At 43.3% G+C, this 13,740-nt stretch overlaps 2 protein-coding genes across 7 annotated transcripts in view; both read right to left on the bottom strand.

Moving 5' to 3' along the window:
- Window positions 1-13,740, bottom strand: part of lrrc31 (leucine rich repeat containing 31) — a 119,368-nt gene that overhangs the window by 93,867 nt on the left and 11,761 nt on the right. The window contains exon 1 of one of the 6 annotated variants that reach the window (XM_041209458.1): window positions 1,074-1,399. The exons of 4 other annotated variants lie outside the window; for them this stretch is intronic. The gene's annotated coding sequence lies outside the window, so the exon portion shown is untranslated. Of the gene's footprint in view, window positions 1-1,073; window positions 1,400-13,740 lie in introns of those variants that run through there. One more of the 6 variants, XM_041209475.1, reaches the window with a different exon arrangement.
- Window positions 1,082-13,740, bottom strand: part of LOC121270382 (leucine-rich repeat-containing protein 34-like) — an 85,922-nt gene continuing 73,263 nt past the window's right edge. Inside the window, exon 10 of the mRNA XM_041175690.1 lies at window positions 1,082-1,287. Coding sequence (XP_041031624.1) covers window positions 1,082-1,287 — 206 coding nt within the window. The remainder of the gene's footprint in view (window positions 1,288-13,740) is intronic.

Raw genomic sequence — 13,740 nt, 5'->3', positions numbered from 1 at the left:
GAAGAGCTTGGAATTTAGAAACAATTGGAAGAATTATTTTAAAAAACCCAGCAGAACGTTCGGAAATATGAGTAAGTTATAGGGAAAAGCATATCACAAGTGTCTGAAACCAAAAAAGGTCTAAAGGGAGAGATTCAAGTATTTGATTTGTTAGAGAAAATCCAGTTCAAAGTGGCCGCAGGATACAGCAATGTCTTTGTTCTCCTGTTTAAAAAGGGATATGGTGATATCACAAGTTCCAACCTTTTTCAAAGCAGCAGGACAGTGCATTAGCGACCAGGTGAAGGTGTGAAACTATGCAAGGATGGGAGTGTTTGAGCCCCTTTATAAAAGGTCCGAACAAGAACATTGTGGATAAGGCGAGTCCAATTGATCTGTGCTGTCCACTTCCCGAACAGGGTGAAATGGTTCCACATCAATCAGATGAAACTATCAACCCCACTGGACTCTGGGGAACTTAAAGGGTAGTTGGTGGCACTCAAGCCTGTTGTGTGGGATATGGAGGATGATTCCTGTGGTAACTGGGTTTATAGTCACTCCCTCGCGTCAATCATGAATCATGTGATATATTGTGGGGGCTCCAAGCAGCACGGGCAATCTGCGGAGTGGGGTTTTACCAATGAGAGATCTGGTTGAGCATAAAAGCACTCAAAATGTCTCTTTAATAAAGTTTCCTTGATAAAAACCAGTCTGCTTCATAGTCTTCTCATTTGGCAACAAGAGTAAAATCCACTTTGACTCTGTACCTCTGTTGTGAGTGGTGACCGAGTCGGTACTATTGATCGAGTTGGTCAGCGGACACTTTTTAGATGGAAACTTTTAGTTTATTTACAAAGGTACTCAGCAGCAACTGAACATGTGCTGTCACTTCAAACTCCATCTCTATACTACTAACTAGAGGTAGCCCACGCTATTCTCCTATTGGGTACTAAAGATCATGTGATCTTCCTTAACAGCATTCTTAAAGGTATATTACATACAAAACAAAACCATAATTACCACATCCCTCCCCCTTTACTCAGAAATACATTTTACATTTACAAGTACAATTTTCAAGACAGCAAAATATTTACACTGTAAGTTACTTTTCTGGTGGTTTCCTTGTGCGGAATCTCAGCTCCACAACCCCAGATGCTTTGTCAGGAACCTCCTTTTCCAGAGTTGCCTGAACATTAGGTGCTTGGATGAGGTCCTGTAGATCTGTATCTTCAATTCTTAGAGGAACATCAGACAAGTCTGTATTGGGTTGAGTTCTCTTGACAGGAAATGCTGACCTAGTCGTGAACCCTGGTGGAATCAATTCTTGGTGATTTGTTTCTATTCCTCAAATTATCCACATGCCTCTATGATCCGGCCTTCCACCTCCATGTGGGAAGATAGAGGTCCAGTCACTACACTTATTTCACCCAGTTACCATTATGATCCTTCTCCAAAGTTCTTCACATATATCATCTCTCCCATGGTAAATTTCCTCTCACAACTATGCCAGTCGTGGCATTTCCAAGTCAGGATGGTGAGTGACTTGGAGGAGAACTTCCAGGTGGTGGTGTTCCCATCTATCTGCTGTCCTTGTCTTTCTAGATAGTGGTGGTTGTGGATTTGGAAGGTACTGTCTAAGAAGCCTTGGTGAATTCCTGCAGTGCAGCTTGTAGATGGTACACACTGCTGCTACTATGCATCAGTGGTGGAGGAAGTGAATGCTTGTGGATGTGGTGTCGATCAAGCAAACTGCTTTGCCCTGGACCGTGTCCAGCTTCTTGAGTGTCATGGGAGCTGCACTCATCCAGGCAAGTGGGGAGTATTCCATCACACTCTTGACTTGTGCCTTGTAGATGGTGGACAGGCTTTGGGGAGTCAGGAGGTGAGTTACTCATCGCACAATTCCTCTCCTCTGACCTGCTCTTGTAGCCACGGTATTTATATGACTAGTCCAATTCAGCTTCTGGTCAATGGTAACCTCCAACATGTTAATAGCGGGGGATTCAGTGATGGTAATGTCACTGAACATCAAGGGGTGATAGTTGGATTCTCTCTTGTTGGAGATGGTCATTAACTGACACTTGTACGGTGTGAACGTTAGTTGCCACTTGTCAGCCCAAGCCTGGATATTGTCCAGGTCTTGCTGCATTTGGATATGGACTGCTTTGGTATCTGAGGAGTCGCGAATGGTGCTGAACATTGTTCAATCATCAGCGAACATCCCCACTTCTGACCTTATGATGGAAGGAAAGTCATTGATGAAGCAGCTGAAGATGGTTGGGCCGAGGACACTACCCTGACGAACTCCTGCAGTGATGTCCTAGAACAGGGATGATCGACCTCCAACAACCACAACCATCTTCCTTTGTGCTGGGTATGACTCCAACCAGATTTTCCCCTGATTCCCATTGACTCCAGTTTTGCTAGGGCTCCTTGATGTCACACTCGGTCAAATGCTGCCTTGATGTCAAGGGCAGTCACTCTCACCTCACCTCGGGAGTTTAGCTCCTTTGTCCATGTTTGAACCAAGGCTGTAATGAGGTCAGGAGCTGAGTGGCCCTGACGGAACCCAAACTGGATGTTAGTGAGCAGGTTATTGCTAAGCAAGAATTTGTTGTTTAAGGCTCTACATTGTAGATTTTATTGTTTTTTTTCTTTTGTTTAAAAGCCCGCATGATTCTTTCCTTGCATTGTCTCATCATACTCGTTGTCCATTTCTGTGACAACAACATTCGATTATTTTCTATTGCCAACCACTAACAGAATGTTTGTTTCCACCTTGATTAAAATTATTCTTCGATTTCGCTGCTAAGTTATTTTTCTTTATTCTTTAGCTGGCATGGGGCTGTTTCCCGCTTCTTGGCGGAGTCTTGCTTTTTCGCATCCATTTTGCTTGTAGTTTCCCACCCGTCATGGAGGTCGGTGCCATTTTGCGCTCCCTGTATGGCTTCTGAATCTCTTATTGCGCTTTCGATGGCCAGCGCTATCTTTAGCGCCTTCTTAAAATCCAAATTTGCTTTGGACAATAATCTCTTCTGAATCGTGTCCTCATTCACATTGCACACTAAATGATCTCTGAGCACGTTGTTTAGAGATGTACCAAACTCACAATGATGCCTAACAGAAACATTTCATCATTGGTTTCAAGACAAAATTGCTAGAGATGTGGAGGTGACCACGGATCAGATACCTGTAAATTCAGAGAGGCAGAATGCCATTACTGTCATAAGGAGGGTCATGTGGTTACACAAATGCTGGATAAAGTTGAAGCAGTCTGCAAAACAGCACCAGACATGATAGAAGTAACAGGCACAGTAAAGGCTGAAGCTGCTGCGCCTGACGCTTACTCTTTATATAATGTGACTGCTGTGAAGACTGAACCTATTACAGTGATAGAACAAGTGAATGAGAAACGACTGGCAATGGAAGTGGATACTGGTGTCTCAACTACAATGATAGGAGAACACACTTTCAGGTACCTTAATAAAGGAAGACAGCCAATAAACTTGGAGCGAACAACTGCTAAATTAAGAACTTACACAGGAAAATCTATTCAAATAAAAGGCATCACCACTGTCCCAGTCTCTTACAAACAAGACATACAACTGCCTGTTATAATAGTGAAAGGAGAGGGACCCAGTCTTTAAGGTTGGATTGGCTACAGAAGGTCAAACTCGACTGGTCTGAGATATTTCACCTAAAATCAGACAGAATCCCAGAACTTCTAAGGAAATACAACATGGTTTTTAGGGATGAATTAGGGAGGTTAAAAGGCATGCACGCCAAGATACATGACCTCTACAAGTAGGACAGTCTACATCTGAACCAGAGCGGGACTAACATCCTTGCAGGTGGGTTTGCTAGTGCTATTGGGAGGAGTTTAAACAAATTCGACAGGGGGAGGAGACACAGATTGTTAGCAGAATAGGGAAACATCATAATACAGTAAAACAATCAAGTCAGAGGGAGTACAGCTGCAATAAGCTTCAAGGGAGTAAGGCAAGGCTGGATGGCCTCTACTTTAATGCCAGGAATATTACAGCTAAAACAGATGAGTTAAGTGTGAGCATTGACATGTGCAATTGTGATATAGTAGCCATCACTGAGACGTGGTTGAGGGAAGGGCAGGATTTGCAGCTCAACATTCTGGGATATAGAATCTTCAGGTGAGACAGGGGAGGGGGTAAAAGAGGAGGAGGCACTGCATTACTAGTTAAGGAGTCAGTTACTGCAGTAAGGAGAGATGATATCTTGGAGGGGGCATCGAAGGAAGCTTCGTGGGTAGAGCTCAGGAATAAAAAAGGGGCAACCACATTATTAGGTGTTTATTATAGACCCCCAGATAGTCAGTGGGAAATTGAGGAGCGAATATGTGCACAACTGTGGAGGTGTGTAAAAACAATAAGGTAATTATATTGGAGAGACCAAACGTAAACTGGGCGACCGCTTTGCAGAACACCTGCGGTCTGTCCGCAAGAATGACCCAAACCTCCCTGTCACTTGCCATTTTAACACTCCACCCTGCTCTCTTGCCCACATGTCTGTCCTTGGCTTGCTGCATTGTTCCAGTGAAGCCCAATGCAAACTGGAGGAACAACACCTCATCTTCCGACTAGGGACTTTACAGCCTTCCGGACTGAATATTGAATTCAACAACTTTAGGTCGTGAGCTCCCTCCCCCATCCCCACCCACTTTCTGTTTCCCCCTTCCTTTTTTTTCCAATAAATTATAAAGATTTTCCTTTTCCCACCTATTTCCATTATATAAAAAAAAACCCCACTAGAGCTATACCTTGAGTGCCCTACCATCCATTCTTAATTAGTACATTCGTTTAGATAATATCACCAACTTTAACTTTAACACCTATGTGTTCTATTGTACTATTGTCGTTGACATCTTTTGATGATCTGCTTCTATCACTGCTTGTTTGTCCCTACAACCACACCCCCACCTCTCTCTCTCTCTATCTCTCCGCCCCCCACACACACACCTTAAACCAGCTTATATTTCAACTCTTTCTTGGACTCAAACTCAAGTTCTGTCGAAGGGTCATGAGGACTCGAAACGTCAACTCTTTTCTTCTCCGCCGATGCTGCCAGACCTGCTGAGTTTTTCCAGGTAATTCTGTTTTTGTTTTAGGTAATTATATTAGGTGATTTCAACTTTCCCAACATTAATTGGGATAGACATAGTGTTAAGGGCTTGGATGGAGTGGATTTCTTGAAATGTGTACAGAAGAACTTTTTAAGTCAATATGTAGAGGGTCCAACAAGGGATGGTGCATTGCTGGACCTAATTCTGGGGAATGAAGCCGGACAGGTGGCTGAGGCGGTGGTGGGGGAGCATTTTAGTGATAGCGACCACAACATGGTACAGTTTAAGTTTGTTATGGACAAAGAAATCGATAAGTTGCAAAAAACTGTTTTGGACTGGGGGAGTGTGGATTTTAGAAAAATAAGGCAGCATCTGGCCAAGGTAGACTGGGAACAGTTACTTGTGGGGAAATCTACAGAGGAACTGTGGGGGGTGTTCAAAAAGGAAATGGGGAGGGTACAGGCTCAACATGTTGCCTCTCGGGTGTTAGGAAGGAATAACAAGCCCAGAGAACCATGGATGACCAGAGATATTCAGGTTACAATGAGAAGGAAAAGAGCGGCTTTTAGTAGGTACAAGGGAAGCAAATCAGCGGAGGCATTAATGGAGTACAGAAAGTGTAGGGTGGAGCTTAAGAAAGCAATTAGGAGAGCAAAGAGGGGATATGAGAAAGCTCTGGCTGGTAAAAGTAAGGAAAACCCCAAGATATTCTATAAGTATATCAATGGGAAGATGATAACCAGGGAAAGAGTAGGGCCCATTGGGGACCAAGGGGGCAATCTATGGGTGGAGCCAGAGGACATCACTAGTGTGTTGAATGAATACTTCATGTCCGTCTTCACCCAAGAGAATGAGGATGAAGGTATCGAACTCGGGGACAGAGACTGTGAGGTTCTTAAGCAAATTGATACAGGGAGTGACAAGGTGTTAGAGGTGTTGGCAGGCTTAAAACTGGACAAATCTCCAGGTCCAGATGATTTGTGTCCCAGACTGCTGAGGGAGGCAAGGGAGGAGATCGCAGGGGCTCTGACCCAAATTTTTAATTCCTCTCTGGCCACAGGGGAGATGCCAGAGGAGTGGAGAACAGCTAATGTGGTTCCGCTATTTAAGAAGAGTTGTCAAGATAACCCAGGGAACTTCAGGCCAGTGAGTCTCACGTCAGTGGTAGGGAAACTATTGGAGAAATTTCTGAAGGGGAGACTCTATCGCCACTTGGAGAGGCAAGGTTTGATCAGGGATAGTGAGCATGGCTTTGTCAGAGGGAGGTCATGCCTAACAAATTTGATTGAATTTTTTGAGTCGGTGACCAAGTGTGTAGATGAGGGTAGTGCAATTAATGTAGGTTATATGGATTTCAGCAAAGTCTTTGACAAGGTCCCACATGGGAGACTTATAAAGAAGGCAAAGGCACATGGGATACAGGATAATTTGATAAGGTGGATTCAAAATTGGCTTAGTTGTAGGAGACAGAGGGTGATGACAGAAGGATGCTTTAGTGATTGGAAGCCAGTGTCCAGTGGTGTACCACAGGGATCTGTACTCAGTCCCCTTTTATTTGTCATTTATATAAACGACATAGATGACTATGTGGGGGGTAGGATTCATAAGTTTGTGGATTACACAAAGATTGGTCGGGTGGTTAACAGTGAGGTTGACTGTCTTAGGCTACAGGAAGATATAGACGGGATGGTCAAATGGGCAGATAAGTGGCAGATGGAATTTAACCCTGAAAAGTGTGAGGTGATACACTTTGGAAGGAGTAATTTGACAAGAAAGTATTGAATGAACGGCATGACACTAGGAAGTTCTGAGGAACAAAGGGACTTTGGCGTGTGTCCATAGATCTCTGAAGGCGGAGGGGCATGTTAGTGGGGTGGTGAAAAAGGCATATCTTACACTTGCCTTTATCAATCAAGACATAGATTACAAAAGTAGGCAGGTCATGTTGGAGTTGTATAGAACCTTGGTGAGGCCACAGCTGGAGTATTGTGTGCAGTTCTGTTCACCACATTATAGGAAGGATGTGATTGCACTGGAGAGGGTGCAGAGGAGATTCACCAGGATGTTGCCTGGGATGAAACATTTAAGTTATGAAGAGAGGTTGGATAGACTTGGGTTGTTTTCGTTGGAGTGGAGAAAACTGAGGGGCGACCTGATCGAGGTGTACCAGATTATGAGGGGCATGGACAGGGTGGATAGGGAGCAGCTGTTCCCCTTAGTTGAAGGGTCAGTCGCAAGGGGACATAAGTTCAAGGTGAGGGTCAGGAGGTTTAGGGGGGGATGTGAGGAAAACCTTTTTACGCAGAGAGTGGTGATGGTCTGGAATGCACTGCCTGGGTGGGTGGTAGAGGCGGGTTGCCTCACATCCTTTAAAAAGTACCTGGATGAGCACTTGGCACGTCATAACATTCAAGGCTATGGACCAAGTGCTGGTAAATGGGATTAGGTAGGTAGGTCAGGTGTTTCTCACGTGTCGGTGCAGACTCGATGGGCCAAAGGGCCTCTTCTGCACTGTGATTCTGATTCTGTGATTTTGTGATGTTGATCCTCAGGCGACACCATGTTTCCTTAATGCCAGACCTGTGCTTTATACATTGAAAGAAAAGATAGATGCAAAGCTGTGCAGGTTAGAAAAGCTGGGCATCCGCCAACCTGTCCAATTCTCTGGGTACAGCCCATTCCTCGTTCCAGTGGTTATGTCTGACCACACCATACGCATCTGTGAAGGCTATAAATTGACTGTAAATAGGGCAGCAAAACTAGACAAGTGTCCCACTCTAAAGATAGATGGCCTATAAGCAAAGCTGGCTGGAGGCAGGTCACAAACGAAATTGGATATAAGCCACGCCTACCAAAAATTAGAATTAGATAGCACATTGAGAGAATACGTGACTATTAACATGCACAATGGTCTCTATCAGAACACCCATCTACCTTTTGGAGTCTCATCAGCTTGCGCTATTTTCCAGAGAACAATGGAGAGTCTTGTGCAAGGACTCCCATGAGTAGCAGTATATTTGGATTGTGTTCTCATCACTGGGTTAACTGAGGCTGAGAACTTGGCCAACCTGAAGGAGATGTTAAGATGATTCATGGAAGCCAGCGTACAGTTAAAGAAGGAATGCACATTTCAAGCACCAGAACTCACTTATCTAGGTCACAGAGTAGATGCCAGGGGTTTGCCCCCAGTAGAAGATAAAGCTCAAGCAATAAAAAATACACCATCACCATCCAATGTAACTGAACTCAAGACCTTCTTGGGTACGATCAGCTACTATAGCTGCTTCTTCCCCAACCTGTAAACCGTTTTGGCTCCATTATATTCGCTGCGAAAAAAGAGCCACCATCGGTCATGGGGGTCACAACAGGAAGAAGCTTTTGCGAAAGCAAAGAAATTGCTGCATTTGTCATATTTATTGGTACATTCCGACCCATCGAAGGAGCTGGCATTAACATGTGATGCCTCTCCTTATGGTGTAGGAGCCGTTTTATCACATAAAGTGGAAAATGGATCAGGAAGGCCCATTGGCGATGTCTCAAGAATCCTTTCCCAAGCCGAGAAGGGTTATTCTCTGTTAGAAAAAGGATTATCAGCAGTATTCAGTGTGAAAAAGTTTCACCAGTCTCTACATGGGCGACATTTTACTGGATCATTGTGTCGGATCATAAACGGGATTATTCAGTGAGGATAAGGCCATTCAGCCAAAAGTATCAGCAAGAATTCAACACTGGGCTGTAACATTATCTGCACATGAGGATTCTTTTATGTGCTGTTCTGACCTACACATTACAAATGCAGATGCATTCAATCATCTCCTGTTACCAGATAGTATTGTAAATACTCCCATTCCAGAAGAATTCGTGCTATTATTGAATTTCTTCGATTCTTCGTGTGCACGTGAAACAAATTAGGAATTTGATGAACAGAGATCCAATATTGTTGAAAGTCAGAGACTTTGCTTTGCAAGGATGGTCAAACTCACCTGTATCTAAAGAATTGAGTCTATTCCATGTCAGAAACATGGAACTAATCTGTCAAGATGGAATTTTGTTGTGGGCGTCATGGAAATGTAATAATTTTCATAATATTATTTAATGTAACAGTGACTTAATAGTCGGGTTTGGGGGGATTTAATTGAATTGGAGGCAGCTGGTCTGGAGCTTTTGAGTGATCAAAAGGAAAACGAGGTTTGAAATGCTAAATACGTAAACATGGCTGAAGTTTTAGAATTTGAGGTGTGAAGAACATTTGCATTTTTAGATATACCAGAGTAGTTTGAATTTCAAAGAAATGACAGAAGCCAAACAATGCATTTATTTTCCCAAAAATTACTGATAATATGAGTACTGCAAAAGATCTATATTATGAGAAAAGTAAAGTTGCAAAGCTATATTGGAACAATGGAATTTACATTATAAAGGGAGAAACATGCATAAAGGAGATGAGGTTATGTGTCAGAGAGAAGACATTCTAAGATATAACAAGTGTGAAAAGCCTCTATCCTCTGGGCATCAAGCTGCTGTCTACAGGAACTGAAGCTGAGAAAATTCACTGTGAATATCACTGTCCAGGGTAATGTGTGATTTGCCTGGGTCTATTGAAATTTATTTTGTTTTATTGTTGCCTTAACCAAGGTGTAACTGGGAGCTAGATTAATTAGGGGAACTAAGAATCATCATAGTAGTAATTTGTACACCTATGTGTCAAGATCTTTTCTTTTATTAATAAATTTAATTTTGTAAAAAACCCCTAAGTCTTGGTGGGCTCATTACTACTGAATTCAAGGCATGCTTCTCGAAATAAAGTACAAACTGCAAAACAGTTGTGGCAGCTGTTTCCAGATTCCCTCTGGGATTTGAGCAGCTCGGCATTTATCATTCGCTGTGCTTAAAGTGGGGTTCAAGAGTTGTCCCATCACCAGGTGGAGAGCCACTCTTGACAGAGCTTCACAGTGCGCATCCAGGCATTTCAAAGATGAAGATGCTTGTGCGAAGCATCTATGTCTGGTGGCCAGACATTGACAGTGACATTAAGAGCATGATCAAGCACCGTTTCCACTGTCAACAACAACAGAAGTTGCCTGTTTCAGCTCCCCTGCATCCATGGAAGTGGCCTGGTCGACCCTGAGTTTGACTACATATCGATTATGTAGGACCATTCCGAGATACCATGTCCTTGTTAATTGTAGAAGCACATTCAAAATGCATGGAAGTGTACGAAGCCCAACTCACTGACATCAAACGCAACTATCAAGAAGCTACATCACAGTTTCAGTGTTCATGGCCTACCTGAAATTGTCATTTCAGATAATGTACAGCCTTTACCAGCACTGAGTTTCAAAAATATGTGGATCTGAATGGAATCAGACACATTAAAACAGCTCCTTAGCATCCCTCATCACATAATCTAGCCGAAAAGCTGTACAAACTTTTAAGTCTGGTATAAAAAATGATCGGAAGGCACTCTGGAATCTCAACTTTCCCGGTTTCTCTTCAGTTATTGTGCAATGCCACATTTCACTACGGGTGCAATAACGTCAGAGTTATTAATGAAACATCATTTGCGTACATGGAACCAGAGTAATCAGAAGTGTAACCATTACATACACAGTAAAGCTCACAGTCAGTGTAGGTGACACAATAAACATGCAAAATTTCAGTCATGGGCCCTGCTGGGCTCCTGGGGCCATTATTTCAGAGACTGATCCATTATCTTTCCATGTGTAATTGGGAGATAGAATCATCTGTAAGCACGTAGATCACAACCACGCCAGTGAGACATTCCAACAATTAACCTGTGATTAACATTGAACCATCGAGTTCTGAGGTGCGTGATCGATCTAGGGCAGATATTCCAGATGTTTAAAAAGAGTTGCCAAATCCTGAACTGCCCAGTTCCATTGATGCATCTCACGATGCAATTCCAGATCCTGTTCAGGAACCTCCAGTGGCAAAGCAATGTTGCTCTAGCCATATAAAAAGTAATGTTGCTCTAGCCATATAAAAAGCAATGTTGCTCTAGCCATATAAAAAGCAATGTTGCTCTAGCCATATAAAAAGCAATGTTGCTCTAGCCATATAAAAAGCAATGTTGCTCTAGCCATATAAAAAGCAATGTTGCTCTAGCCATATAAAAAGCAATGTTGCTCTAGCCATATAAAAAGCAATGTTGCTCTAGCCATATAAAAAGCAATGTTGCTCTAGCCATATAAAAAGCAATGTTGCTCTAGCCATATAAAAAGCAATGTTGCTCTAGCCATATAAAAAGCAATGTTGCTCTAGCCATATAAAAAGAGCACCTCAGAGACTTGATTTATAATCACCTGAAATTGTGTATATGTTTGTTGGATTGTTTAAATGTATTTCTGTAAAGAGTAATTGTAAAAAGCTGAAGGGGGAGGAAAATGTGGTACCTGGATGTATTGTCCCTCCCTCCTGTCAATCAGGGGTCATGTGATGTAATGGGTGGGTCAAGGGAGCAAGCACAAAAAACGTCTCTAATGAAGGGCAACTGTTTCTTGAAGAAACCAGTCTGCTCCATAGAGTCATCAAATTTCCCAGTTCCACAAAAGGGGAGTGGGAGTGCTGGGGCAACTGATAGATGTTGATGCGGTGTACATGGATTTCCAAAAGGAGTCTGCAACAGTGCCACACAACAGACTAGTGAGCAAAAAGATAAAAGCAAAAAACTGCGGATGCTGGAAATCCAAAACAAAAATAAAAATACCTGGAAAAACTCAGCAGATCGACAGCATCTGCGGAGAGGAACACAGTCAACATTTCAAGTCCGCATGACTCTTCAACAGAACCGAAGAGTCATGAGGACTCGAAACATTGACTGTATTCCTCTCCGCAGGTGCTGTCGGACCTGCTGAGTCTTTCCAGGTATTTTTAGGCTTGTGAGCAAAGTTGTAGATCATGGCAACACAGACAGGGATGTAGTGCCAAATCTTGAAGTGCCAGAGTTCTAGGAAAATGTGTTGGCCATATCATTTCTATATTGACTATTACATTATTTTCATATGTATTAATTGTGACTCCCCAAATGTTATTAAAACTATGCTTTAAGTGAAAAAAATAGTATTATAGGCATTTTATTGGCATATTCAACAGTTTAATTATTTAATTGAAGCCCATTAAAAACACGAATTACAGAAAACTTTACTTATTTCTGACTGGGGCCAGCACATAGAAGGGCCACGGTTTTTCTTGATTTATATTAATAGCCTAGCTCTGGATGTACAGGACACAATTTCAAACTTTGAAGGTGTTGTAAACTGTGAGGAGGATGGCGATAGATTTCAAGAGGATATAGACAGGTTGGTGGAAAGGGCAGACATGTGGCACATAGAATTTAATGTAGAGGCGGTGGCGTAGTGGTATTGTCACTGGACTAGTAATCCAGGGACCCAGGATAATGCTCTGCGGACCTGAGTTCAAATCCCACCATGGTGAAACTTAAATTCACTAAAAATCTGGAATTAAAAGTCTAATGATGACCATGAAGCCTTTGTCCATTGTTGTAAAAATCCATCTGGTTCACTATTGTCCTTTAAGGAAGGAAATCTGCTGTCCCACGTGTGACTCCAAACCCACGGAAATGTGGTTGACTCTTAAATGCCCTCTCCAACTGCTAAAAATAAATCTCAAAGGAATGAAACCATACATACCATCCGGCACCGGAAACAACAATGGCAATCTCAGCCCTGTCGACCCTGCAAAGTCCATCTTACTAACATCTGGGGGCTTGTCCCAGAATTGGAAGAGCTGTCTCACAGACTAGTCAAGCAACAGCCTGACATAGTCATCCTCACGGAATCATACCTTACAATGTCCCAGACTCCACCATCACCATCCCTGGGTATGTCCTGTCCCACCAGCAGGACAGACCCAACAGAGGTGGCAGCACAGTGGTACACAGTTGGAAGGGATATACCCTGGGAATCCTCAACGTTGACTCCAGACCCCATGAAATCTCATGGCATCAGATCAAACATGGGCAAGGAAACCTCCTGCTGATTACCATGTACCGCCCAGAGCTGATGAATCAGTGCGCCTCCATGTTGAACAGCACTTGGAGGAAGCACTGAGGGTGGCAAGGGCACAGGATGTAGTCTGGGTGGGGGGGTTTCAATGTCCATCACCAAGAGTGGCTCGGTAGCACCACTACTGACCAAGCTGGCTTAGTCTGAAAGGACATAGCTGCTAGACTGGGTCTGCAGCAGGTGGTGAGGGAGCCAACAAGAGGGAAAAACATACTTGACCTCGTCCTCACCAAATGCCTGCCGCAGGTGCATCTGTCCAGGACAGTATCAGTAAGAGTGACCACCGCACGGTCGTTGTGAAGACTAAGTCCTGTCTTCACATTGAGGATACCTTCCATTGTGTTGTGTGACACTATTAACATCCTGGGGATTATCATTGACCAGAAGCTGAACTGGACTAGCCATATAAATACTGTGGCTACAAGAGCAGGTCAGAGACTAGGAATTGAGTGACAAGTAACTCATCTCCTGACTCCCCAAAGCCTGTCCACCATCTACAAGGCACAAGTCAGGAGTGCAATGGAATATTCTCCCCTTGCACAGATGAGTGCAGCTCCTACAACACTGAAGAAGCTGGACACCATGCAGGACAAAGCAGCCGCTTGATTGGCACCACATCCA

The sequence above is a fragment of the Carcharodon carcharias genome, chromosome 2 (genome assembly GCF_017639515.1).
Source record: "Carcharodon carcharias isolate sCarCar2 chromosome 2, sCarCar2.pri, whole genome shotgun sequence".
NCBI lineage: Eukaryota > Metazoa > Chordata > Chondrichthyes > Lamniformes > Lamnidae > Carcharodon > Carcharodon carcharias.
The sequence above is the reverse complement of the archived record's forward strand: the minus strand, read 5'-3'. Positions and strand labels throughout refer to the sequence as shown.